Here is a 27,187-nt window from a genome sequence, read left to right on the forward strand (position 1 = left end):
TGTATCATTCTGGGAACTTGCTGAAACTTGGGAAAAGTACAACATCTGTTATGCGCCAGAGCCTGTGCTAGGTGTTTTCTCAGCTTTGCTTCCCAAATCGTTTGGAAACTCTCCAGTTTCTAAGGGTAAATAACTTGGCCAAATTCACAAGAAATGACCAAAACGCGAACGAGCCAAGATCTTACCCCAAAGCCCACGGCTCCTTCAGTAAACCCCAGTGCTGGGCAAAGATGAGTCTCACGATCGAATGGAAAACAAACAAAGGACACTTTTTATTATTGAATGCGGGAGTGAGGGGAGTGGGGCCGACCAAGGGGTGGCCCTGGGAGAGGGTCCCAAGGGGCAGAGGTTGGGGACGTCTCAGTAAAGAGGGGCAGATCATGAATAGAGCCTCCGCCCCCAGCTGGGGGCTCTTGAGTTCGGCCAAGCACTGGGCTAAAACGTGGAAACTGGGCATTGACAAAGTACAGAGGGATGTGGGCGATCCGGCCCGTGGACCAGCACTGCAGAGAGAGGGGAAAGCAAAGTCTGACCAGTCTGAGCCCAAAGAAGGCCATACAGCAGAGCCACACAGCAGCTGCAGCCCTCGCTCCTCAGCCCACTCCTGCAACCACAGCAGCTGGCCTACTCACCACGCTGAGCAGAGCTCCTTTGTTGAAGGAAGGATGGAAAGTGATGAGCTGGGCCTGGGCTCCTGGCTCCCCCTGGACAGCGCCACTAGGGGCAGAAGGAAAGGTGAGCAGGCTGCTGGAGGCAGAAGGCAGGTGTAGAGGGTATGGGTTTGGTATGGGAGGCCGGGGGGGGACCACACCTGCCCAGCACCTACCAAGGAAGTAGCTCAAACACAGGGCTGTTTCGAGTGCGAAAAAGGAGGATGACTGGTTTACCATTCTGGACCCGTGGATTTCCTGTAAGAAGTGGATACAGGGATAGGAAGGAACTCTGGAGGCAGAATCCCAGGGTAGGGGCAGGGGCAGGGGCAGAGAAGAACTGCAGCCAGGGCCTGGAAACAGTCAATTAATGGGAAGATGGTGCGGCCGGAGCAAAGGCCTCCCTCCCCTCCTCTTACCTTTCATGAGCACAGCCAGCCGCTCCCCACTTGGGTCCCAGACCATGGAGTGAGCCTCTCCCCCAAGCCTATGGGTCAGAACAGCAGGTTGGGAGGGCTCAGCGTGGTCCCTCCCAGCTTTGTCTCACTGCCCCTCCCTCGCCCACCCAGCTCACCTTTCCTCTCCATCTGGTGTCTGTACTGTCGTCTCAGACAGATCTGCCACAATCGTAGCTGACTTCGCGCCTCCAACGCACCCCTTTCGCTCACCTGCGGATCAGGGCAGAGGCTCTTAAGGACAAGAAAGGGGCCTCCCACTGGCCCCTGCCTCCTCTCCATCACAGGCATCAACACCTCTCAAGGCTCCCAAGCTTATTCCTTTTCTTTTCTCCCCAAGTTTCTTCCCTTTATCCTTCAGAGCAGCATATTCCAGATGGTTCCTGTCTCCCTCCGACTACCCCAGATGTTGTGCATCCAGAAGTGTTTCCCTGGACTCACCACAACGTTCTGGGAACGACAAGGAGTAAATCAATGGTTCCCCCAACACAGTGAACAGCAGGCGGTTTCCATCAGGACTCCAGCAGCCAGTCTGGGGTCAGGGAGCAAAAGGCAGGGAAAGAGTGGTCTATGGGAATACAGGAGGGAAGCACACGAGGAAGAGAAGTAGAGGAGGTGGGGGGACACGCCTGGGGGAGCAGGGCCCACCTCCGCCCCCGCTCCTGAGACGCACAGTCCCTCCTACCTGACATCGCCCTGATAGGGTAGGCCACCGCTCACAAGTCCACATCTGGGCCTCCCAGACTCTGTGCCAAAGAGAGGCAGGTCACAGCTTAGGAACTCTAGGTGTCACAGCCTGGACTTCCCTTCCTGTCAGTCCCACATTCAGGTGAATGGGAACGCGGACAGAAGGTTGTGGCACTCGCAGTTCCAGGAGCCTAGTGCCTTTCTCTAGGTCGTTCCTGCCCCCCTCCCCGCCCTCCCCCTACTCACCGAAAGAGAGCTGAAGGAGTGGTAGCCAGGACTTTGCTGCCATCCGGGGACCAGAGCAGGTTGGTAACCCCACCTCCCCGAAACCAGGGAAGGGGAACACAGGTCTCTGTTGAGACATCCCATACCTAGGAGAAAGGGGAAGAGAGTGAGACAGGGGAGACTCAAGCATCCCTACCATCCCACGGGGGGCCGCCCTTCCTTAAGGTACAAAGAACCAGAGGGGAGGACGTGGGAAAGGGACAGTTAAAACAGGAGGAAATAGGGTTATGTCTATACTGACAGCAGGCAGAAATCTACATCTGAGGAGTCAGGCTGGTGCAGCGCCTTCCCCTGGATATGTTTAAGATTGAATGGACAGCTGTTCCTCTCCTTCCCCCAGGGTATTTCCCACCACCAGGCAAAGAAAGCTCTCTCCTCAAGTCTGGGGTGGCTGAAATGACCAAAAGAGGCGTGGGGACCAACTCACCAGGATGGCAGCGTCCACAGGTGAAGCTGAGAGTAGCCGACCCCCACTGGGGGCCCAGGCCAAGCTGGTGACAGGCGTGTGCCCAGGGTGAGAGAGCACTTGGGCACAGCCGGAAGAGGGTCTGCCGAGGGGAAACGGGGTGTGGAGTCAGAAGACAACAGGAAGAAACCCCATGATTCTATTCCCCTGCCTCCTCCTGCTAAAACTTCCCAATCCCAATGGCCCCTCTGAGTTCAAATCCAGGTTGGGGAAAATGAATAAGGATCATGGAAGTTAAAGAAAAAGAAGGAAGGAAGGGCAGTCACTATCAGGAGGTCCAGAAAGGAAAACAGGTGAAAGGGACAAAAAAGCCTGAACGAGACAAAAACTTTTGACCAGTAAAGCTAGAAGGTACTGGGCTGGGGAGATGCATGTTCTGCTCTAGATGAGAGCCCTCTCCCCACAGGACCATCCTGCCTGGAGCATGGGATAATCCATGCCATCACTTCAAGGTTCCAATCTCTTCTCTTCCTACAGTTATCCACCACTCTCCAGGATTCAGCCTGTGCTCCTAACTCTGTCTTTCTGCCTTTCCTTGTCAGAATCAGCTTCCCTCCCCAGCGCTCCCACATCATTTTCTCCTCATCAAAGACGGCGCACGTGGCAAACCCCCCCCCCCCCCACTAAACTGGGAACTAGTTGAGGGGCCCCGGCTGTGTCCGTCAGCTCTGTATCTCCAGAGCCACATTCTTGGCCTGACAGGTACAGGCTACTAGCCAAATTAATGCCACCTTGTCCTTTCTCCTCCCAACTATACCCCCCTTAAGCTCTAATGAGATCTTAGGTCACCAGTCTACAACTAACTCTCTTAACTTTACAATACATCAGTTTACAGAGATCCATCTCATTCTTTTCAGTGGCCCCACTGCATTCCACTGAATAGATGAACTACAATTTACTCAGTCAGGCCACCACAAATGGATATTTCCGCTGTTACAAACGGTACTGCAAAAAATATTCCCTATATCTTTATGTACTCGTCATTATTTGTGTAGAATAGAGTATTAAAGTGGAATTGCAGGTAAAAAAAGGCTTGAACCTTTCAAAAGATAAATATGCCAACAAATATATTCTGAAAAGTTTGTACCACAATATACTCTACCTGTAGTTTTCCTAGTCTTGCTAGTATTGGATATTATCAAACATTTCAACTTTAATAATACTAGCATACTGGGAACTCCCTGGTGGTCCAGTGGTCAGGACTCCACGCTCTCACTGCTGAGGGCCAGGGTTCAATCCCCAGTCAGGGAACTAAGACCCCACAAGCCTGACGGTGCAGCCAACAAAATAATAATTATCATACTATAATTCTGAATGGGCCAAAAAGCATTCTATACATTCTTCTAGTCCTTTTATTTATTCATTTTTACATTTAGTTCTTTTGTCTGCTTGGAATTTATTTGTATATAAAATGTAAAGCAAGGACAAACTGTATTGTTTTCTAAATAGATAGCCAATTATGCCAAAACCACTAAAAAAAAAAAAACAAAAACTACTCTATTGCAATGCAAATCCAAATTCATCATATATTAAATTTCCATAAATTCTTAGATCTGTTCCTGAATGTTGTTCTGTTACACTGATCTGTTTGATCTTATGCCAATAACTTTCTGTTACTGTAACTTCATAAAATATTTCAATACCTGGTAGGGCAAATCTCCTCTCAATATGCTTCCTTTTCAAACTTTTCTTGGCAATCCTTCCACATTTATTCTTTCATAAAAACTCTATTATTTTGTCCAGTTCACAAAAACAAACAAAAACCAGCAGAATTCTGATGGGAAATACACTTAATCTGACATCTTCATGATTAAATTTTCCTACCCAGGAATATAACACATCCCTCCATTAATTAAGCTCTTGTTTAATATTCTTCAACCACTTTCTTCAGATGTCTAACAGATTAAATAAATTTAACAATTTATTCCTAGTAATCTATAGTAATTGTTGTACCTGTTGTAAATAGAACGTATTTTCCATTGTAATTTCTCAACTGATTCTTGTTGGTACCAAGGGAAGCTATTACGTTTTCAGTTTCTTGGATCCAGTTGCCTTACTACTTAAATTTCTTATTAGATTAAATAGGTTTTTTGGTTGAATCTCTCGTCTAGGCTTAAAATCATATCATCAAATAAAAATAATTTTCTCTTCTTTCACAAGACTTTACCATGTTTCCTTTTCTTGTCTTAACTGCCCTCGAAAGAACCTCCACAAATAATGTTGGTTAATAATGGTGGTAATGACATCTCTGTCTTTATCTTGACATTACTGGAAATACCTTTAGTATTTCCTATTTCACTGTTCAATATGGTAGCCACGGATTTTGCATATATACTCTTTATGTTTAGGTTGTCTCTTTGTATTCCTGTTTAGGTATTCAGCTGAATGTCTGCTTATTGAGAAGGGCATTTATTTATAGAAACACTTTCCTCTAATTTGCAAATGTAACAATCATTTTAATAGACTTCCTAATGGTGAATAGTTTTTAATTTCTGGAATATTCTACTTGGTTACGATTTTTTTTTAAATATGCTTTTGGACTCTATTTGCTAATATTTTATTAAGCATTTTAAAATCTATGCTCAGGGGAGTTCCCTGACAGTCCAGTGGTTAGGACTTCATGCTTTCACTGCCAAGGGCGCAGGTTCAGTCCCTGGTCAGTATATCAAATACATAACTAAAGATCTACTGTATAGCACAGGGAACTCTACTCAATACTCTGTAATGGCCTATATGGAAAAGAATCTAAAAAAAGAGTGGATATATGTATATGTATAACTGATTCACTTTGCTGTACAGCAGAAACTAACACAACATTGTAAATTGACTATACTGCAATAAAAATTTAAAACAAAAAAAACCCCTGGTCGGGGAACTAAGATCCCGCAAGCCACGAGTCATGGTGAGGAAGTAAAGTAAGGAAGGAGGGAAGGAGGGAAGTAAGTAAATAAATAAATAAAATCTATGCTCAAATATTTTCTTTCTTATACCACCTATTGTCAGGTTAGGTTACATTAGGTTTATGGAAATAAATCAGGATGGGGACTTCCCTCATGGTCCAGTGGTTAAGAATACACCTTCCAACTCAGGGGACGTGGGTTCGAGCCCTGGTCAGGGAACTAAGATCTCACATGCCGTGGGGCAACCAAGCCCGTGTGTTCTAGAGCCTGTGTGCCACAACTAGAGAGCCCATGCACCGCAATGAAAGATCTCGCATGCCACAACAAAGATTCCGAGTGCCACAACTAAAGACCCGCACAGCCAAATAAATAAATAATATATATATATATTTTAAAAAAGATTTGTATAAAAAGAAATAAATCAGGATTGATCCTGGGACAGAAAGAGGACATTAATGAGAAAACTGGTGAAATTAGAACAAAGTTTGGAGTTTAGTTAATAACAATGTACAAATGTCAGTTTCTTAGTTTTGACAAATCTAACATGGTTATATCAGACGTTAACGATGATGTGAAAGGTATACCAAAACTCTACTATCTTTGCAGCTTTTCTAAAAATCTAAAATTATGCACAAAGTTTATTAAAAGGAAAATAAATCAGGAGGCTTTCCAAATTTTTTATGATCTGGATTAGTTCAGATAACATGGAGATTATCTTTTCTTTGACAATTAGATAGAACTCTCATAAAACCATCTCAGCCTGGCATCTTTTTTTAGGGGTAGAGCTCATCCGTTTTAATTGCTTCTACAGTCCACTTTGATAACATATATTTTGCTAGACAAACATTTCCTTTAGGTTTTCAAATCTGTTAGTCTAAACTTATATATAATATGCTCAATAATTCTATTTTCTTCCATATTTGCGGTTATCTCTCCTTTCCCATTTTGAAAATAGTGTACTTTGATTTTCTATTTTACCTTATTAAGGCTGGCCAAAAGGTTTTCTTCTTTATTCATAATTTAAAGAACCAGTTTCTGGTTTTATATTTAGTTAGTCCTCATGGGGATTTTTTCCAATTTCATCGGTTTCAGCTTTTATCCATATTAATTCCCTTCCCCCTTTCCTTTAAACCTACATCTGGCAGTCCTCTGAAAGAGACAGTCTTTCCAATCCATGATCCATAGGTACAAACTCCCCACAATCCCAGAAGCCCCCAGTTCTGTCCCTTTCTCTAGATTAGATCTTCTCAGCACCTCCACCTTGGCCTTAGGTCTGCTTTTCCCGTAGCCCTGGGAAGTGCTGTGAGGAAAAAGAACTTCTCCTTCCAGACCTCCTCACCACCCCAGCATGGCCACGACCCTCAGGCCAAGGTAAGAGAGAGACAGCTGGGACTCACCGGGTAGACAAGGACGTGGGGTCCAGGGTCCAGATGAGAATGCAGCTCTGGCAGGCCACAGCCAAGACGGAGGCACTGAGGGGCTTCCAGGCCAGGGCCGCCACATTTCGCTGCAGCCGGTGCTTCAGGGAGGGGACTATAGTGCTGGGGTGAAAGGGGAGGGGATGGGGTCAAAGCAGGGACACTAAGGCGCAGCGACCTGAGTTGTGGTTGAGGAGGGAAATCCAGAGAGAAAGCTGATCATCCAGGGCCTGTGGGTATTGTGGGACAGAGGACAGGATAAAGACTGGATCTGGAAAGAGGACGCATCCAGTTGTGGGGCCTCCCTGACCCCAGTTCTGGAAGGAGCCATGGACCAGGCCCAGGAACTGCAGGACTCCCTGGGCACCAAGGCTGGAGAAGGAAGTGGGGACTGACCGATGGAGACTGAAGACTCCGAGTCCACCCAGCGTGCCCCACACATACCTGTTGGCATTATACACACGGATGGAGTCATCTAGCAGGGCCACCGCAAACTTGTTGGTGTGTGGGTGCCACGCAAAGACCCTCAAGCAGCAGCTGGACCTGGGGCAGGAGTGAGGGTGAGGAGTCCCGACCTGCACCTCGCCATTCCCGGCCCAGAGCTCGGGTTCCCTTCTGTGTGAGGACACTATTATTTTTCACTGCTTTTCTTTCTTTTTGGGGGCGGTAGGAGGGAGAATGTGGGGAGCAGTCAGGAAAGGGGTATGAGGAGTCTCTGCCTTGATTTCCCTCTCCCCAGAAGAAGTTCCAAGGTTCAGGACTTGCTTCCCACAAACGCTCCAGAGCTTGTACACTCACCAGTTTGTGACTTGAGCGAATTCAGCAATCAGATCTTCACTCCTGAGCTGTAATAACAAAGCGGATAGAGGTTGCACTGGGAAAAAAGGAGCTTATCCCCTCGATGCTCCCACAGGGGAGCTGCACCATTCATACCCTCTGCAGTCTTCTCATCACACCCTGACCCTAAGACATAGGAAGTGGAGAGGGGGTGGGAGTGGGGGAGCAGCAGCCAGGGAGGGCCGGGGGGAAGCCAAACTTACAGACAGATGGGGAAACAGAGACCCATGGAGGGAGGAGGCCCATCGACAGAGTGCCAGGGCCCAGCTGGATGCCGTCTTCACCCACTCAAACACTGTGGGGTTGAGAAAGCAGCTGTGATTAAACCATTCACAGGGTTCTCACTGGGCACCCTCCTAGGTGAGGGACGAGCAAGGGCAAGCACTCCCCAGATCCTTCCACCCAACAAGTGCTCCGGACACCCACTCTATGGTATGGGGGTAGGTAGAGGGGAAGAGAAGATGGTACCAGCAGAGTCAAATGGGCTGGGAAATACAGGGCTAAAGGGAAAGGCGCTGGGCCAACAGGTATTGGGATGAATTAGGGGGAATATGGACGGGAGATGGCAACCATAAAACTAGAGAAGGCTAGAGATAAACACACTTACCCTCCTCCTCTGAGTCTGCAATTTCATTCAGCACACCAAAAAGTCCCACATCACGCCTGAACAGGAGAGGGAGCTGTGAGTCACTCTGATCCCTTCAGTCTGCTAAGTTCATCTATTCATTCACTCAATAAACATGTATTAAAAATAACACTCACACTTAATGAGTGACAACTATGTGACATGTACTTTATATAGTCCTTTCATTGTACCCATGAGAGGACAATATATAAATTGTCCACCAGTGAGGCAACTAAGGCTCAGAGCTCTTTCAGGGCTTTGTGCACAGATCAAGGAGTCAAGACTTGCCCTAAGGGACTTCCCTGGTGGCACAGTGGTTAAGAATCCATCTGCCAATGCAGGGGACACGGGTTCAAGCCCTGGTCCAGGAAGATCCCACATGCCGCGGAGCAACTAAGCCCGCGCGCCACAACTACTGAGCCTGTGCTCTAGAGCCTGCGAGCCACAACTACTGAGCCCGAGTGCCTAGAGCCCGTGCTCCGCAACAAGAGAAGCCGCCGCAATGAGAAGCCCATGCACTGCAACGAAGAGTTGCCCCGGCTCGCTGCAACTAGAGAAAACTCACACGCAGCAACAAAGACCCAACGCAGCCAAAAATAAATTTTATAGATTTAGAAAAAATAGATCGATTGATAAACAATAGATTTATAAAAAATAATAATAAAATAAATTTACGAAACAAATTATTAAAAAAAAAAAAGACTTGCCCTAAGATAGTGAATGGAAAGCCACAGAAAGAGTTTAAGCTGAGGAATAAACTGATCACACTGGCATTTTAGAAAGATCAGTCTGGCTGCAGATTAGAGGGGAAAAAGAATGGAGAGAAAGAAATGGGTTAAGAGGCTACTTCAGGAATCTAGAAGAAAGGCCAAAGTGGCCTGAACCACTGGGGATGGAGAAAAGACAGATTTGAGTGCTCGAGGAAGTAGAATGGACAGGATTTGAGGACTAATTAGACATTAGTAAGGGAAAGAGCAATATCAAGGGAAACACGCAGGTGATAATTATAGCATCTAATACTGCTTACACTGTGCCAGGGCTGGGCTAGATGCGTCACATGCATCATCTAATTCAGCCTTTATCACAACCCTACAAAATAGGTATTGTTATCATCAGCATTTTTAGATGAGAGAACAGAGAGTGTGAAGAGGTTAATTATCAAAGGTGAACTAAGTAGGAAATAGCAGAGTCAGGATTCAACCTGTCTGCCTGCCCCAGAGCCTACATTCAAACCACTTGCTTCTATATGACTAGGAAGGCTATTCCTTGAGATGAAAATCACAAGGAAGAAGCCAGCTTAGAGAGGAAAATGAAGAGATTGATTTTGAACAAGCTGAGTGTATGAAGCCTGTGGAATATCTCTAACCGAGGGTGTTGAGCAGACAAGTGAACACCCAGGTGTGGAGCATCAATCACAAGTCCAGCCTAGGGACACCAACATTTAAGAGAGAGCAGGAGGCTTCCCTGGTGGCGCAGTGGTTGAAAGTCCGCCTGCCGATGCAGGGGACGCGGGTTCGTGCCCCGGTCCGGGAAGATCCCACATGCCGCGGAGCAGCTGGGCCCATGAGCCATGGCCGCTGAGCCTGCGCGTCCGGAGCCTGTGCTCCGCAACGGGAGAGGCCACAACAGTGCGAGGCCCGCGTACCTCATAAAAAAAAAAAAAAAAAAAAGAGAGCAGGAAGAGAAGCAGCAGCTAGAGAGGCAGAAAGTGAGAAAGCACCCAGGACTGAATGGCTTTTCAGACCATGACTTGATGTTTAGCTGCACTCAAGGAGACATGCAAATTAAACTGTAATGCAATATCAAATATCAAAGCTTGATAGCACATGTGTTAGGAAACAGGCACTCTCATACACTGTGTTTGTTTTGTTGATGTTTTTTAATTTTTTTTTTTTTTTTTTTTTGCGGTACGCGGGCCTCTCACTGTTGTGGCCTCTCCCGCTGCGGAGCACAGGCTCCGGACGCGCAGGCTCAGCGGCCGTGGCTCACGGGCCCAGCCGCTCCACGCCATGTGGGATCTTCCCGGACCGGGACACGAACCCATGTCCCCCACATCGGCAGGCGGACTCTCAACCACTGCACCACCAGGGAAGCCCTGTTTTTTAATTTTTATTGGAGTACAGTTGTCTCATACACTGGTGGTAGGTCTGTAAATATGTACAATTTAAACAGAGGACTATATGGCAATAGCTCATGAAATTACAAATGAACATACCCTTTGAACCCAGCTACTTCACTTGTAGGAATTCATCCTACATATGATGATGATGATAATAATAAGAATAATAGCTAACTCTTGATGGGATTAATATGGGCCAGGCACTGTTCTAAGTGTTTTACTCATTTAATCATCACTACAACCTTGTAAGATAGGCTCCCTTTTACAGATGAAATTGAGGGACAGAGTGATTAAGTAACTTGACCAAGGTCACACAGCTAAAAAGTGGCACAGCCAGGAATTCAATCCAGGCTTCACTCCTACATGTGCAAAATGAATGACCTATGTATGAGATTATTCGCTGCAACCTTATACCTAACCTTGCTGAGCTTCAAGTAAAGGCTCAGAAAGTAATAATGACATAAGGAGGGAACAGGTTCACAGAATTAAACCAAAAAGGAAAGCAAGTCACTGGAGTTGAAATGGAACTACTGTTGCACAGCCTTGACTTCCACAAAAAGGACTGATAATTTGATATGCTGAATGATACACAGCTCTGAGCTAGAGAGGGCGGGGAGGCCAAGGCAGAGGGGGTGGTGACCTCATTGCCTCCAGGATCTGCAGACCACTGGCCCAAGAGACCCTTTGCCATGTCTCACCAAATGTTGATGCATCTCTTCCACACTTGTTCCCGGTGGTGGATGAAGGCCGTTCTTGTGCCATGGTCCAACCTCCCAGGGGTCTTCAGGGGATCCTTAGTAAGGTTTAGGACAGGAAGATTGATCCACTAGAGCCAGAAATGAGGTATGACAGTGAGTCAGTCTCTTCCCTAATCTCTACTGAACTTCCTGCCATCTCCAACCCTCGGCAGGGCTGAGGGTAAGAGGCTCCAGAGACCTGTTTCCCATTTCCACAAATATAACACTTGTGGAGAGGGGCGGAGTCAAGATGGCATACTAGAAGGATGTGGAATTCGTGTCTCCTCACAACTAGGGCACCTACCAGGCACCGCTGGGGAACCATGGACACCTAAGGGGACAGGAGTAACCCCCAGCAACCAGTTGCTTCAACTATAGTTTTATTTTTCCTAATATATTTTTTATCTTTCTAATTTTATTTTGTTTCTTATTCTTTGATATTGTACTGCTCCTTTTTCTCTTTCTTTTTTTTTTTTTTTACCATGCCACGAAGCTTGCAAGACCCTGGTTCCCAGGCCAGAGGTCGGGCCCGAGCTCCTGTGCTGGGAGCTCCGAGTCCAAACCGCTGGACTAACAAAGAACCTCAGGACCCAGGGAATATTAATCAGAGTGAGGCCTCCCGGAGGTCCTCATCTCGGCACCAAGACCCATCTCTATCCAACTGCCTGCAAACTCCAGTGCTGGACGTCTCAGGCCAAACAACCAGTAAGACAGGAATACAGCACCACCATCAAAAATAGAAAAAAAAAAAAAAAGAAACGACCAAAAAAATACTTTACAGGGCTTCCCTGGTGGCGTAGTGGTTGAGAATCTGCCTGCTAATGCAGGGGACAAGGGTTTGAGCCCTGGTCTGGGAGGATCCCACATGCCACAGAGCAACTAGGCCCGTGAGCCACAACAACTGAGTCTGCATGTCTGGAGCCTGTGCTCCGCAACAAGAGAGGCCACAACAGTGAGATGCCCGCACACCGCGATGAAGAGTGGCCCCGCTTGCCACAACTAGAGAAAGCCCTCATACAGAAACGAAGACGCAACACAGCAAAAATACAATAAATTAATTAATAAACTCCTACTCCCAACATCTTCTTTAAAAAAAAAAAAAAAGTTACAGACAAAGGAGCAAGGTAAAAACCTACAAGACCAAATAAATGAAGATGAAATAGGCAACCTACCTGAAAAAGAATTCAGAGTAATGATAGTAAAAATGATCCAAAATCTTGGAAACAGAATGGAAAAAATACAAGAAACATTTAACAAGGATCTAGAAGAACTAAAGAGCAAACAAACAGTGATGAACAACACAATTACTGAAATTAAAAATACTCTAGGGGGGGCTTCCCTGGTGGCGCAGTGGTTGAGAGTCCGCCTGCTGATGCAAGGGACACGGGTTCGTGCCCCGGTCCGGGAAGATCCCACATGCTGTGGAGCAACTAAGCACGTGTGCCATGGCCGCTGAGCCTGCGCGTCCAGAGCCCGTGCTCGGCAACGGGAGAGGCCACAACAGTGAGAGGGCTGCGTACCGCGAAAAAAAAAAAAAATACTCTAGGGGCTGGACTTCCCTGGTGGCGCAGTGGTTAAGAATCCACCTGCCAATGCAGCGGACACGGGTTCTAGCCCTGGCCTGGGAAGATTCCACATGCTGCAGAGCAACTAAGCCCGTGTGCCACAACTGCTGAGCCTGCGCTCTAGAGCCCACCAGCCACAACTACTGAAGCCCGTGTGCCACAACTACTGAAGCCCGTGCACCTAGAGCCTGTGCTCCACAACAAGAGAAGCCACTGCAATAAGAAGCCCGTGCACTGCAATGAAGAGTAGCGCCTGCTCACTGCAACTAGAGAAAGCCCGCACGCAGCAACAAAGACGCAACGCAGCCAAAAATAAATATATTAATTAATTAAAAAAAAATACTCTAGGGGCTTCCCTGGTGGCGCAGTGGTTGAGAATCCACCTGCCAATGCAGGGGACATGGGCTCGACCTCTGGTCCGGGAAGATCCCACATGCCGCGGAGCAACTAAGCCCGTGCACCACAACTACTGAGCTTGTGCTCTAGAGCCCATGAGCCACAACTACTGGACCTGCGTGCTGCAAACTACTGAAACCCATGCGCCTAGAGCCCATGCTCCACAATGAGAGAAGCCACCGCAATGAGAAGCCTGTGCACTGCAACGAAGAGTAGCCCCTGCTCGCTGCAACTAGAGAAAGCCTGTGCACAGCAACGAAGACCCAACACAGCCAAAAATAAATAAATAAAATAAATATATTAAAAAAATACTCCAGAAGGAATCAATAACAGAATAACTGAGGCAGAAGAATGGATAAGTGAGCTGGAAGATAAAATGGTGGAAATAACTGCCAGGGAGCAGAATAAAGAGAAAAAAGAATGCAAAGAACTGAGGACGGTCTCAGAGACCTCTGGGACAACATAAACGCACCAACATTCGAATTATAGGGGTGCCAGAAGAAGAAGAGAAAAAGAAAGAGGCTGAGAAAATATCTGAAGAGATTATACTTGAAAATTTCCCTAACATGGGAAAGGAAACAGTCGATTAAGTCTGGGAAGCACAGAGAGTACCATACAGGATAAACCCAAAGAGAAACACAACGAGACAAATATTAATGAAACTATCAAAAATTAAATACAAGAAAAAATACTAAAAACAGCAAGGGAAAAGCAACAAATAACATACAAGGGAATCCCCATAAGGTTAACAGCTGATCTTTCAGCAGAAACTCTGCAAGCCAGAAGGGGGTGGCAGGACATATTTAAAGTGATGAAAGGGAAAAACCTACAACCAGGATTACTCTACCCAGCAAGGATCTCATTCAGATTCGATGGAGAAATTAAAACCTTTACAGATAAGCAAAAGTTAAGAGAATTCAGCACCACCAAATCAGCACAAATGCTAAAGGAACTTCTCTAGGCAGGAAACACAAGAGAAGGAAAAGACCTACAAAAACAAACCCTAAACAATTAAGAACATGGTAATAGGAACATACATATTGATAATTACCTTAAACGTAAATGGATTAAATGTTCCAACCAAAAGACATAGACTGGCTGAATGGATACAAAAACAAGACCCATACATATGCTGTCTACAAAAGACCCACTTCAGACCTAGGGACACATACAGACTGAAAGTGAGGGGATGGAAAAAGATATTCCATGCAAATAGAAATCAAAAGAAAGCTAGAATAGCAATCCTCATATCAGACAAAATAGACTTTAAAACAAAGACTAGGGGCTTCCCTGGCAGTGCAGTGGTTAAGAACCTGCCTGCCAATGCAGGGGATATGGGTTTGAGCCCTGGTCCGGGAAGATTCCCACATGCCGTGGAGCAACAAGGCCCATGCACCACAACTACTGAGCCTGCGCTCTAGAGCCTGCAAACCACAACTACTGAAGCCTGCACACCGCAACTACTGAAGACCACGTGCCTAGAGCCCGTGCTCTGCAACAAGAGAAGCCGCTGCAATGAGAAGCCCGCACACCACAACGAAGAGTAGCCCCCGCTCGCCACAACTAGAGAAAGCCTGCGTGCAGCAACGAAGACCCAATGCAGCCAAAAATAAATTAAAACAAAAAAAACAAACACTATTACAAGAGACAAAGAAGGACACTACATAATGATCAATGGATCAATCCAAGAAGAAGATATAACAATTGTAAATATTTATGCACCCAACATAGGAGCACCTCAATACATAAGGCAAATGCTAACAGCCATAAAAGGGGAAATAGTAACACAATAATAGTAGGGGACTTTAACACCTGACTTTTACCAATGGACAGATCATCCAAAATGAAAATAAATAAGGAAACACAAGCTTTAAATGATACATTAAACAAGATGGACTTAATTGATATTTATAGGACACTGCATCCAAAAACAACAGAATACACTTTCTTCTCAAGTGCTCATGGAACATTCTCCAGGATAGATCATATTCTGGGTCACAAATCAAGCCTTGGTAAATTTAAGAAAACTGAAATCGTATCAAGTATCTTTTCCGACCACAACGTTATGAGACTAGAGATCAACTACAGGAAAAATTTAAAAATACAAACACGTGGAGGCTAAATAATATGCTACTAAATAACCGAGAGACCACAGAAGAAATCAAAGAGGAAATCAAAAAATACCTAGAAACAAATGACAATGAAAACACAACAACCCAAAACATATGGGATGCAGCAAAAGCAGTTCTAAGAGGGAAGTTTACAGCAATACAACCTTACCTCAAGAAACAAGAAAAATCTCAAATAAAGAACCTAACCTTACACCTAAAGCAATTAGAGGAAGAAGAACCAAAAAAAACTCAAAGTTAGCAGAAGGAAAGAAATCATAAAGATCAGATCAGAAATAAATGAAAAAGAAATGAAGGAAACAATAGCAAAGATCAAGAAAACTAAAAACTGGTTCTTTGAGAAGATAAACAAAATTGATAAACCATTAGCCTGACTCATCAAGAAAAAAAGGGAGACGACTCAAATCAACAGAATTAGAATGAAAAAGGAGAAGTAACAACTGATGCTGCAGAAATACAAAGGATCATGAGAGATTACTACAAGCAACTATATACCAATAAAATGGACAACCTGGAAGAAATGGACAAATTCTTAGAAAAGCACAACCTTCTGAGACTGAACCAGGAAGAAACAGAAAATATAAACAGACCAATCACAAGCACTGGAATTGAAACTGCGATTAAAAAACTTCCAACAAACAAAAGCCCAGGACCAGATGGCTTCACAGGCGAATTCTATCAAACATTTAGAGAAGAGATAACACCTATCCTTCTCAAACTCTTCCAACATATAGCAGAGGGAGGAACACTCCCAAACTCATTCTATGAGGCCACCATCACCCTGATACCAAACCAGACAAAGATGTCACAAAATAAGAAAACTACAGGCCAATATCTCTGATGAACACAGATGCAAAAATCCTCAACAAAATACTAGCAAACAGAATCCAACAGCACATTAAAAGGTTCAAACACCATGATCAAGTGGGGTTTATCTCAGGAATGCAAGGATTCTTCAATATACACAAATTAGTCAATGTGATACATCACATTAACAAAATGAAGGATAAAAACCACATGATAGTCTCAATAGATGCAGAAAAAGCTTTTGACAAAATTCAACACCCATTTATGATAAAAACTCTCCAGAAAGTAGGCATAGAGGGAACCTACCTCAACATAATAAAGGCCATATATGACAAACCCACAGCCAACATTGTTCTCAATGGTGAAAAATTGAAACCATTTCTTCTCAGATCAGAAACAAGACAAGGCTGCCCACCTTCACCACCATTATTCAACATAGTTTTGGAAGTTTTAGCCACAGCAATCAGAGAAGAAACAGAAATAAAAGGAATCCAAATCGGAAAAGAAGAAGTAAAACTGTCACTGTTTGCAGATGACATGATACTATATAGAGAGAATCCTAAAGATGCTACCAGAAAACTACTACTAATCAATGAATGTGGTAGAGTAGCAGGATACAAAATTAATGCAGAGAAATCTCTTGCATTCCTATAAACTGATGACGAAAAATCTGAGAGAGAAATTAAGGAAACACTCCCATTTACCACTGCAACAAAAAGAATAAAATACCTAGGAATAAACCTACCTAAGGAGACAAAAGACCTGTATTCAGAAATCTATAAGACACTGATGAAAGAAATTAAAGATGATACAAACAGATGGAGAGATATACCATGTTCTTGGATTGGAAGAATCAACATTGTGAAAATGACTATACTACCCAAAGCAATCTACAGATTCAATGCAATCCCTATCAAATTACCAATGGCATTTTTCACACAACTAGAACAGAAAATTGCACAATTTGTAGGGAAACACAAAAGACCCTGAATAGCCAAAGCAATCTTGAGAAAGAAAAATGGAGCTGGACAAATCAGGCTTCTGGACTTCAGATTATAGTACAAAGCTACAGTAATCAAGATAGTATGATACTGGCACAAAAACAGAAATACAGATCAATGGAACAGGACAGAAAGCCCAGAGACAAACCCATGCACATATGGTCACCTTATCTTTGAGAAAGGAGGCAAGAATATACAGTGGAGAAAAGACAGCCTCTTCAATAAGTGGTGCTGGGAAAACTGGACAGCTACATGTAAAGGAATAAAATTAAAACACTTCCTAACACCATACACAAAAATAAACTCAAAATGGATTAAAGACCTAAATGTAAGGCCAGACACTATAAAACCCTTAGAGGAAAACATAGGCAGAACACTCTATGACATAAATCACAGCAAGATCCTTTTTGACCCACCTCCTAAAGAAATGGAAATAAAAACAAAAATAAACAAATGGAACCTAATGAAACTTAAAAGCTTTTGCACAGCAAAGGAAACCATAAACAAGACGAAAAGACAACCCTCAGAATGGGAGAAAATATTTGCAAACGAAGCAACTTACAAAGGATTAATCTCCAAAATATACAAGCAGTTCATGCAGCTCAATATCAAAAAAAAACAAACAACCCAATCCAAAAATGGGCAGAAGACCTAAATAGACATTTCTCCAAAGAAGGTATACAGATTGCCAACAAACACATGAAAAGATGCTCAACATCACTAATCATTAGAGAAATGCAAATCAAAACTACAATGAGGTATCACCTCACACCGGTCAGAATGGCCATCATCAAAAAATCTACAACAATAAATGCTGGAGAGGGTATGGAGAAAAGGGAACCCTCTTGCACTGTTGGTGGGAATGTAAATTGATACAGCTAGTATGGAGAACAGTATGGCGGTTCCTTAAAAAACTAAAAATAGAACTACCATATGACCAGCAATCCCACTACTGGGCATACACCCTGAGAAAACCATAATTCAAAAAGAGTCATGTAACACAATGTTCATTGCAGCACTATTTACAATAGCCAGGACCTGGAAGCAACCTAAGTGTCCATCGACAGATGAACGGATAAAGAAGATGTGGGCTTCCCTGGTGGCGCAGTGGTTAAGAATCTACCTGCCAATGCAGGAGACACGGGTTCAAGCCCTGGTCCGGGAAGATCCCACATGTCGCGGAGCAACTAAGTCCGTGAGCCACAACTTCTGAGCCTGCGCTCTAGAGCTTGCGTGCCACAACTACTGAAGCCTGCATGCCACAACTACTGAAGCCCAGGCACCTATAGCCCATGCTCTGCAACAAGAGAAGCTACCACAATGAGAAGCCCATGCACCGCAACGAAGAGTAGCTCCCGCTCGCCACAACTAGAGAAAGCCCGTGCACAGCAACGAAGACCCAATGCAGCCAAAAATAAAATAATAAATTAAATAAATTTTAAAAAATAATAAAGATGTGGCATATATATATATATAATGGAATATTACTCAGCCATAAAAAGAAACGAAATTGAGTTATTTGTAGTGAGGTGGATGGACCCAGAGTCTCTCATACAGAGTGAAGTAAGTCAGAAAGAGAAAAACAAATACCGTATGTGAACATATATATAATCTAAAAAAAAAAAAAGATTCTGATGAACCTAGGGGCAGGACAGGAATAAAGACACAGATGTAGAGAATGGACTTGAGGACACAGGGAGGGGGAAGGGTAAGCTGGGACGAAGTGAGAGAGCAACATTAACATATATACACTACCAAATGTAAAACAGATAGCTAGTGGGAAGAAGCTGCATAGCACAGGGTGATCAGCTTGGTGCTTTGCGACCACCTAGAGGGGTGGGATAAGGAGGGTGGGAGGGAGACGCAAGAGGGAGGGGATATGGGGATATATGTATGCATATAGCTGATTCACTTCGTTATACAGCAGAAACTAACACAACGTTGTAAAGCAATTATACTCCAATAAGTATGTTAAAGGAAAAAGAAAAAATATATATATATATAACACTTGTGGGACAGGGAAACAGGTCTTAGCTCCCTTATCTGTAAAACTAGAATAATATTTCATAGGGTTGCTGTGATTAAATCACATTATTAAAACATTTGTGGAGAACACCTGACTCAGAGCCTTTCTTCCAAGCAAACGCTCAATAAATGTAAGTTTCTCTTCCTTTTCCTTCCCAGAAACACCACAGGAAAAAACTCCCCAGGTTGTGCCTTCCCAGTTCTCCCAGATTCTGTACCAACTTTTCAGAAGTCCTCCTGCACCCTCACATCCCCTAGATTCGCCCTCACTCTCCGTTCCCACTAGGCCCGCACCACAGCCCCTCAGCATCCCTTATCCTCCAATCCCAGCTCTTAAATACATCCCAGTCCTTCTATTCTTCTCCAGCCTGAGCCAGGCTATTTCCAATACTCCAGTCTGGGGACCTCGACCCCGCCCCTATCACGTTGCCTCTGCTCCCCCATTCTCTCCGACTCTGCCCCCCACGCCTGTAGGTCTCCTCCCTCCTCGCCCTGACCACCTGGCCCCGAAAGTCGGGAGGCGGACTCTCATAGCTACTGCCCGTCACCAGCTCGTTATTGTGCTCGTATAGGGTAACTTGTCCCCTAGGCGGCGGCGGAGGGAACAACGCCAGGGAGCACATCCTGCCGGTCCCGAAGACGTCCGGACTGAGCAAACTCCCGGATCCCGCTCCGCCGACTCTTAGTTCCCTGGCTAGATTAGGATGCGTACGGGTTGTCGCCTGGGACAAACTGCTATGCAAAGCTCAACGGAAGTGAATGGAAGAGTAACGGAGAAGAAGGACGCATGCGCAGTCCGGGACAGACTTCCGGCGTCCTCGCGCGCCGCCTGGCGGCCAGAGGGGGCCGGTGTAAACACGTCCGTAGGGCAGACCACTATTTAAGGGTCGGAGCGTTTTTTTGTTTCCTGTGAGACTGCTGTTTTTCCCAGTTCCGAATTCCTCAACACGCTCTCCTACTCACTCTCAGCACTCGAAAAGTCCAAAATAAGCCACGTTCAGGGCAGTACCCAATTAAACTCTCCCAGGATTGTGTCGGGGCAGCTGGCTGGAAAGTTGAGGGAAAGCCTCCGGAAGGCGGAAAGTCAGGCGGGAGGCCTTGGGAGGGAGAGTGCAGTGCCCGCCGGAACCTAGAGCCCACGGGGTTAGGCCTCCTAGAAGGAAAAGTGGGAACAGTTGGGAAATTAACATTTCCTGAGCACTTATTATGGTAAGTGCTTGTATAATCTTTACAACAACTCCATGAGATGGGTACTGTTATATCACCATAAGGAAAGAGGCACAGGGAGATCGGACCTAAAAATACCAAAACCTGTATAAGGCATTCTGACTACAGAATGAAAGTGAGATTGAGAGGAGAGGGGCAAAAACAAGTAAAGAGGATTAAGAGGTACAAACTACAAGGTATTAAATAAATAAATTACAACGATGTAATGTACAGCACGGGAATATTGCCAATATTTTATAACTTTGTATGGAGTATAATCTATAAAAATATCAAATCATTGTGTTGTACACCTGAAACTAATATAATATCGTAAATCAATTTTTTAAAACAAGTGAGATTGATCTTATTCTAACTCCAAAGGATGGAACTGGAACTGGAATCTAATGCAGAATGGGGGCTCCTCTTCTTACAGCTGTGTGGCTTTGGGAAAATCGTTGAATTCTTTGAGACTCAGCTCCCTCACTTGCAGTGTCCTAACTATTATACATGGCTGTTTCCCATACAAAGTAATGGAAACAAAGCCATTTAATAAACTGTAAAGTGCTAAGCAGATATTGGAGATGAATAGCCCTAACTCTGCCATGAACTAGGTGACCTTGGGCATTGGTTCATTCATTTAACAGATGTTAATGAGCAATTCCAAGGACCAAGCTCTGGGGACCCAGAACTGTATAAGGCATACAGTTCCCCATCCCCAAGAGCAGCCAGTCTCATTGGATACTATAGGAGACATTCTGGTTTAACATTCTCGGATTCTATATCTGCCCCTCCTTTCTACATGAAAAGTTCCCCCAAGAGTTATTCCCGGGTCAGAAAACCAGGGGCTCCAAAACGTTAATGGACATAGGAATCATCTGAGGATCTTGTTAAAATGCAAATTCTGGGGTGGAGCTCTGAACTTGTAGTTCCAAAAAGCCCGCAGGTGATACTGCACAGACAACTCTTTAAGTAGCCCGTCCCCCCATTTAATTAGTTCACTGTCACTTGGGAAGTCACAGAAAACTTAAAGAGCAGATTATTAAAACTGGGGATAGTTTGGAGAAATTGGCTGGGAAAGCTCTCCTTGAAACGGGGAAGCAGGACAGGTTTGAAGGAAAAGTGGGAGTCCGTGACCCTGACAGACTGGTGGAGAGCAGTGAGAAGCCACCCACAAATTTTTTGTTTGTATCATCCAACCCCAGATACCCCAAGAACTCACTACAGCCTGGGACTATGACTTCCACCCTCCCTTGAATGAAGCCTGATTTTCACCAACAGACTGTGTTATAATTATCAGTTAGGTGCCTGCCTCTTACCCTGTAATGTGACCTGGAGAGAAGGAACAGTGCTCTGTGTCTTCATACTCCACAACCGCCTCCCCCATACAGCTTATTTAAGGTTTGCTGAATGGTTTTTCACAATTTGCAGATTCTTGGGAGGCTGAAGTCCAGGCCTAGCGCACTCCCCACTAACTTCACCAGGGGGCGCGGCGGCCCTGGCGACACAGTGACTGTGACCCACCGCCCCAGGGGCTCAGAGCGCTCGGCGGGCAGTCTCCACCGGGGCCCCTCCCTACGACCTGGGCGGGAAACCGAGGCAGCGTCCTGGCCACTGCCCGAAACTTCTAAAATGGGGCCCCCCACTTTGGGAGGCGGGAGGCATCGCGGGAGCCTGGGTGCCTGGACCTCGGCCCGCCTCCCCTTCCTGGGCGCGCCGAAGCCCGGCGCCCCGGCGCGGGGCCGGTAACCAGGCGCACATGGCCCGCCCGGCCCTGTTTGTCCTGGCAGCGCGCCGCCGCTATTTGAGGCGGTTTTTATCTCCCAGAAACCAGCAAAACCCCAAGCGGAGTCTAAGGAAGATGAAAGGAGCCGAGGGACCGGGGAGGGGAGGACCGCGAGGCTGCGGCGGGCGGGAGCTGGCACCGGACAGGCGGAGGCCGGGAGGCGAGAGGGCCAGGCCCTGGGGGGTCCCGAGAAGCCGGCCCCGCGGGGTGGGGGCCGAGCCCGGGGGTCCACTTCGGGCTGCCCACTCTCGCAGCCCCGCGCCCAGGCGTCTCCCGCCCCTCTCAGCCGCTCTTCCGCCGCGGCCCCCGGCCGGCCGGAGGGTCCTCGGAACTAGGATCCTTCTTCAAAGCGCCTTTGAAGCCCGGAGCCCCGCCCAAGGGCAGGAGATTTCGCACCTGGACGGGGGCGGGGTGGGGAGGGGACCGGCAGCCCGAGCACCGCCTGGGACCCGCCGACCCCTCCCCCGCTCTAGCGCGGAGCGCCTCTCCCGAGCCCGCAAGGGGCACCGGCGGACGGGGGCGCCGCCCGCAGTCGGGCCCAGGCTGGGGGAGCGGCTCGTGCGCCCCTCCGCCCGGCGGGGGAGCCGTAGGGGGCGGAGGCCGCACAAAGCCCTATTGTGGCTGGGGTCTGGCCGCGACAGAGTGGCTTTTGTTCCTCCGCTGAGTCCGTGGCGGGCACGACTGATTGCAGGCCTGGGGCCGGGGGCGGGTTACGTGCCAGGCGGGTCCACCCGCGGTAGCCGCACCTCGCCCGGCCCGGGCCGCGCCGTAGTCCGCACGGTGACCGCGGGGCCGGCGCGCCGCCCGGCTGCTGTCCAGACTGTGTCCGCTGGTGCCGAGCCCGAGAAAGAGCCGGGTGAAGAAAACCTCTTCGCCTTCCCAACTCCGCAGAGAGCTCTGGGCGGTCAAAAACTGACCTCCGCCGCAGGGCCGGGCCGCCGAAGTATTCTACCCCGGGCGTAACGTGCAAACAGGCACGACAGTGCCCGCGGGGACTCCCCAGTTTGCCAACCAGAAATCCTGTGGCTCACTCTTCTCCCCTCCTCTTCCTCTTTTCTCACCAGGACAAAATTTTAAATCGAATTTTTTATTTATTAAATTAAAAAAAAAAAAAAAAGACTCCATGAGGGCATGATCCCTTCCCTTCCACAATATTACCCTCTCCCCAAGCTCCGGCGGCTTTAAACCTTTAACTTGGGGCCTTGAGGGAGCAAGAGATAGAAAAGGAGGATCCAAAGTCACAGGAAAGGCATTCAAAGGCACGAAGCGGCTTTAAAAGTCACTGGAGGTGGAGTTGGGAGCATCGGAAGTCCCAGGTTGGGGGCCTGTGGACGCACCCCCAAGTCAGCTTGGGAACCTCTGTCCTCCTAGCTCTATAAATTCTTCTTTCTCATGGCTTCTAGGCACCAGCCTAGCACAGTGCCTTGCACAGAGTAGGCACTCAATAAATACTTGATTTTCTTGATCTGATCCCAGAGAAAGCCTTCCCCACCTATTCTTCTAGAGAGACACCTCCAAACCAGTGTCCTCCTCCGGTTAAGTGGGCTTCCCCAAAGAGCATGTCTAAGATGGCAGCTGCAAGCTCTCTGTTACCATGGCAACAAGGGATTAGCCTGATGGGGTCATGGTGTCAGGGGAGGGGCAGTGGAAGAACCTGCTCTGGGGTCAAGGGAGCTGGGGTACATTCCAGTCCTCCCCTCCATAGGACTTGAGGTTTCACAGCTTCTGGCCAGGGCTGGAAATATTAGGGATCCCCTAATTGTGAGATACCCCATTAACTCTTTTAACAGAGATCTAGCTAATCAACCCTATTAGCAGAGATTCCATTACGAGAAACACCATTAACTGAGACCCTGATGATAGAAATTCTATTAACAAGATCTCACTATCACTTTTTCTAGACAGGGATGCATTTGGCTAAAATTTCCATAGCAGAAATGGACCCGCTTCCCTCCCCAGCTCACTCTACCTGACCTGTCATCATAACTTAGATAAATAGAATTATTATTATTACTATTCATTTCTCTTGGAACATAGGGGTTAAATATACAGGCCTGGGGGCAGCCTCCCTGACCCTGGGGTCACCCCATCTTTGGGATCAGATCCCCACTGGTCTGCCCCCCTCTTGGCACCCTGCTCCCTGCCAGGTCACTTACCCCAATCCCCCAACTCTGGTCCCTAATGAAGAGGCCACCAGGGGGCAATAAATTATTATCATCATCATCATCATTGTGTTTGTAAAAAGGAAGAATGCTCTGGAGCATGGAAGGCAATGGACTACGAAGTCCACTGAGGAGACTGGAGCCTGGAAGCTAAGGGATAGTGGTAAATAAGCTTGGGAAGCAGAAAAGATGCATGTCAAGGAGTTAGTGAGATGGAGAAATAAAGTGTTGGGAGCCCAAATGGAGAGAAAATGAGTTGGTGTGGTAAGAGCAGAGGAGAGAGATACTGAGCAGTGGCGAGGAAAGAGCTTCAGAAGCCCTGAGAGCAGAAATCAGGCAAGAGGTGAGGGCCTAAGATGAGAGTTTGCGGAAGGGGCCCATGGCAAGGGGGAGGAAGTGAGAGGAGGAGGCATGCGAGGAGATACCCAGGCCCAGAATGATGGGGGGAGAGATGGAGCGAGTCCCAAAGGGCAGCATGCATGGGGCAAAGGGAGTGAGGGGCAAGCAGTGGTCCACAGAGCCAGGAGAGACTGGCAAGGCAGCCCAGGGGCTGGAAACCTCCACTCGGCTCAGATCTCCAGCAGGTTGCTCTGCTCTGGGCTGCCTTCAGGGACTTTTTCTGCGGGTGCCGGTGAGGCCGGAGGTCGGGGCGTCTGATTGGCCTCTTCTTCCCCGGCGCTGCGGCCCTCCCCCAGCTCCTTGGGGCCGCTGGGTGGGGGTCCTGGGCCTGGCTCGCCGTGGGTGCGTTGGTGTTTGCTCAGGTGGTCGCTTCGGGTAAAGCGCTTGGAGCAGAGCAGGCAGGTGAACTTCTTCTCCCGGGTGTGAGTGCGCACGTGGCGCTCCAGCTCGTCCGAACGGGTGAACCTCTTGCCACAGAAGAGCCAGTTGCAGACGAAGGGCCTCTCGCCCGTGTGCCAGCGCAGGTGGGCCTTCAGATGGGAGGCCTTGCCATACACTTTGCCGCAGCCCGGAATGTGGCAGCTGTGGATCGGCTTCTTCCGCAGCCCGGCCGCCGCGGCGCCCAGGCGCTCTAGCTCCTGGCAGTTGGGGCAGTCGCAGGAGGAGCGCCCTGCTCCACTGCCCCCGTAGCCAGCACTGCCCCCTGTGCCTGCACCCCGAGGGGGTTTGGCTCCACCACTCCCCTCCAGCTGCCCGCTGTTGCCCACCGCCTTGGGTTTATAGACATCTTGGGGCAAGACATGCTGGGGCCCTGGCTGCAGGAGGTGGGGAGCTGGGTAGGGGGCAGGATTAAGGGGGGCAAAGTCGGATGGGTAGGTGGACAGCTGGGGGTTCAGTGGAGGCTGAGCAGGGCCTGTGGGTAGTGTCCCTTGCAGCCCATCACCCTGGCCCTGCCCGCCACCTAGCCAGTTGCCCCCAGGGTGCATGTCCCACCAAGGAGTAGGAGCATTGCCAGGGCCTGGTGAGATGCCTGCGTGGATGCCTGCCTTGTACCAGGAGCCATAGGGGTGTGCCATGTCCAGAGAGGTGTAGACACTGGGCAGGCAGTCAGAAGAGCTGTGCCCCTTGGGCACTAGTAGCCCAGGGTCCTGGGTGCCCGTGGGCCCAGGGAATGAGTGGGAAAAGGGAGGGTAGTCATTGGCATAGCCCGAGGTGGGTGCTGGAGGACTGCCGGCAGGTGAGAGGAGCCCATTGGTGCTTGAAAAGGGGGCTGGGTAGGCATCGCCCATGGTTTTGGGGGCCGAAAGGTCACTGCCCAGAGAGTATGGCTTCTTTGTGCCTGCTTTGCCCAGTGTCGCTGAGTCCCGCAGAGGGCTGGAGCCACCAAATTTGCTGCACGCCGCTGTCAGCATGGCCAGGGGACTGCAGCCATAATGAGCTTCCTCCTGTGGAGAGAGGGAAGCAGTGTTTAGGGGCAGAGGAGGACACACGAAGGACTGTGCACCCCAGAGACTTGGACAGCAGAAGAAAGGGGTCAAGGAAGAGTTGAAGAGGATGGGGAATCAGAGGTGGTGAGGGGCGGCACTGAGGACTGGGGCCCAGGGCAGAGCTCAGATGGAATCTGGAAAAAGAGCAAAGGACCGAGACAGCGGCCTAACACCCAACCCAGCAGGCAGGAAGCAGAGCTCCCTGTGGTGCTGGGGGTGTGTGCAAGGGCCTCTGAGAAACGGGAGACGCTTCTTAAATAGCCATGAGAAGAGCTGGGGATAGAGGCAGCACTTGGGTGCGGTGAGAATTAGAGATCCTGACCCCTGGAAATGGGTTGGGAGCAGAGGCCGTGGTCGGGGACTTGGAGAGGAAAGATGAGGCTGAAAAGGCAGCCTGGGAAGAAGGTGAAGTCGTAGGGGACTGTAGCTCCCCGCGTTCCAGATTTTCCCAGCTTGACCCCTTATTCACTTCCTGTCTCTGCTTGGTCTCCTGAATAAGGCAGTGGCCTGGTCTCCCCGAAGCGGCGTCCTCATGTCCTTGGTAAGGAATCTCTTTCTCTTGGCAGGGACCCTGGGGCTGGGGAGCAAGAGGAAGCGAGGGCAGAGACACTGGGACATTGAGAGGGAACAGGGCTGCCGCCAAGCCAGGACTGTGGCTGAGGCAAGAATGTCTTTCAAGCGGGCATTGGGCACCTCCTGCTTTGTGGAGCCAGCTGGTACCCCTTTGGGAGGGCTGGGAGAGCTGAAGTCCTCACGCCCCTGCAGGGCAGGGAACTGGGGTGGCTAAGATACTAGCTCACAGCCACACACCCCCATGCCTCAGTGTACCCTAACACACAGAGGCCACAGAGCTCGTCTCTCTTCACCCCTCCAGCACAGGGAGTGAAGGAAGATGCATGTAGATATGGGGCATGGGAGTCTTTTAGAAACACACACAATGCCCTTCGTGCCCATCGTGCTGCTGCTACCAGGCCAAACCACTCTGAGATCACCATCTCTCAGGAGCTCATGGTACCCCTCCCTGAGTCAGACTTGGGACGCCGTCCTG

At 48.0% G+C, this 27,187-nt stretch overlaps 2 protein-coding genes and 1 long non-coding RNA gene across 4 annotated transcripts; all 3 read right to left on the bottom strand.

The window, feature by feature from the left end:
* Positions 1 to 250: 250 nt before the first annotated feature.
* On the bottom strand, positions 251 to 19,860 carry AAAS (aladin WD repeat nucleoporin). Of its 2 annotated transcripts, XM_004274259.4 has the most exons (16): positions 19,603 to 19,860; positions 11,141 to 11,268; positions 8,306 to 8,361; positions 7,902 to 7,993; positions 7,660 to 7,706; positions 7,306 to 7,404; positions 6,841 to 6,984; positions 2,505 to 2,625; positions 2,039 to 2,163; positions 1,791 to 1,851; positions 1,547 to 1,637; positions 1,225 to 1,318; positions 1,070 to 1,137; positions 827 to 908; positions 633 to 717; positions 251 to 503 (listed from the first exon to the last, which is right to left on the bottom strand). In XM_004274259.4, exons 1-16 carry the CDS (start codon positions 19,723 to 19,725, stop codon positions 276 to 278), a joined length of 1,644 nt encoding a protein of 547 aa, XP_004274307.1. In that variant the 5' UTR covers positions 19,726 to 19,860; the 3' UTR covers positions 251 to 275. The 2 variants fall into 2 exon arrangements, with proteins under 2 accessions (XP_004274307.1, XP_033292074.1); XM_033436183.2 differs by lacking the exon at positions 11,141 to 11,268 and having other exon boundaries at positions 19,603 to 19,796.
* On the bottom strand, positions 11,633 to 19,596 carry LOC125960458 (uncharacterized). The gene is made up of 2 exons (XR_007470125.1): positions 13,128 to 19,596; positions 11,633 to 12,765 (listed from the first exon to the last, which is right to left on the bottom strand). It is a non-coding gene; the product is annotated as an uncharacterized LOC125960458 (long non-coding RNA).
* Positions 19,861 to 22,417: 2,557 nt separating the features above from the next.
* On the bottom strand, positions 22,418 to 26,076 carry SP7 (Sp7 transcription factor). The gene has a single exon (XM_004274256.2). It carries the CDS (start codon positions 26,062 to 26,064, stop codon positions 24,823 to 24,825), a length of 1,242 nt encoding a protein of 413 aa, XP_004274304.2. The 5' UTR covers positions 26,065 to 26,076; the 3' UTR covers positions 22,418 to 24,822.
* Positions 26,077 to 27,187: the final 1,111 nt, after the last annotated feature.

This window comes from Orcinus orca, chromosome 11 (assembly GCF_937001465.1).
Source record: "Orcinus orca chromosome 11, mOrcOrc1.1, whole genome shotgun sequence".
Lineage (NCBI taxonomy): Eukaryota > Metazoa > Chordata > Mammalia > Artiodactyla > Delphinidae > Orcinus > Orcinus orca.

Excerpts from the sequence above, each read along its gene's own strand:
- SP7 (XM_004274256.2), bottom strand. The coding sequence starts at position 26,064 with ATGCTGACAGCGGCGTGCAGCAAATTTGGTGGCTCCAGCCCTCTGCGG.
- AAAS (XM_004274259.4), bottom strand. The coding sequence starts at position 19,725 with ATGTGCTCCCTGGCGTTGTTCCCTCCGCCGCCGCCTAGGGGACAAGTT. Across the intron at positions 7,405-7,659 it reads TTCGCTCAAGTCACAAACTG|GTCCAGCTGCTGCTTGAGGG; the intron begins GTGAGTGTACAA and ends CTCCTGCCCCAG. Across the intron at positions 1,138-1,224 it reads ACACCAGATGGAGAGGAAAG|GCTTGGGGGAGAGGCTCACT; the intron begins GTGAGCTGGGTG and ends TCTGACCCATAG.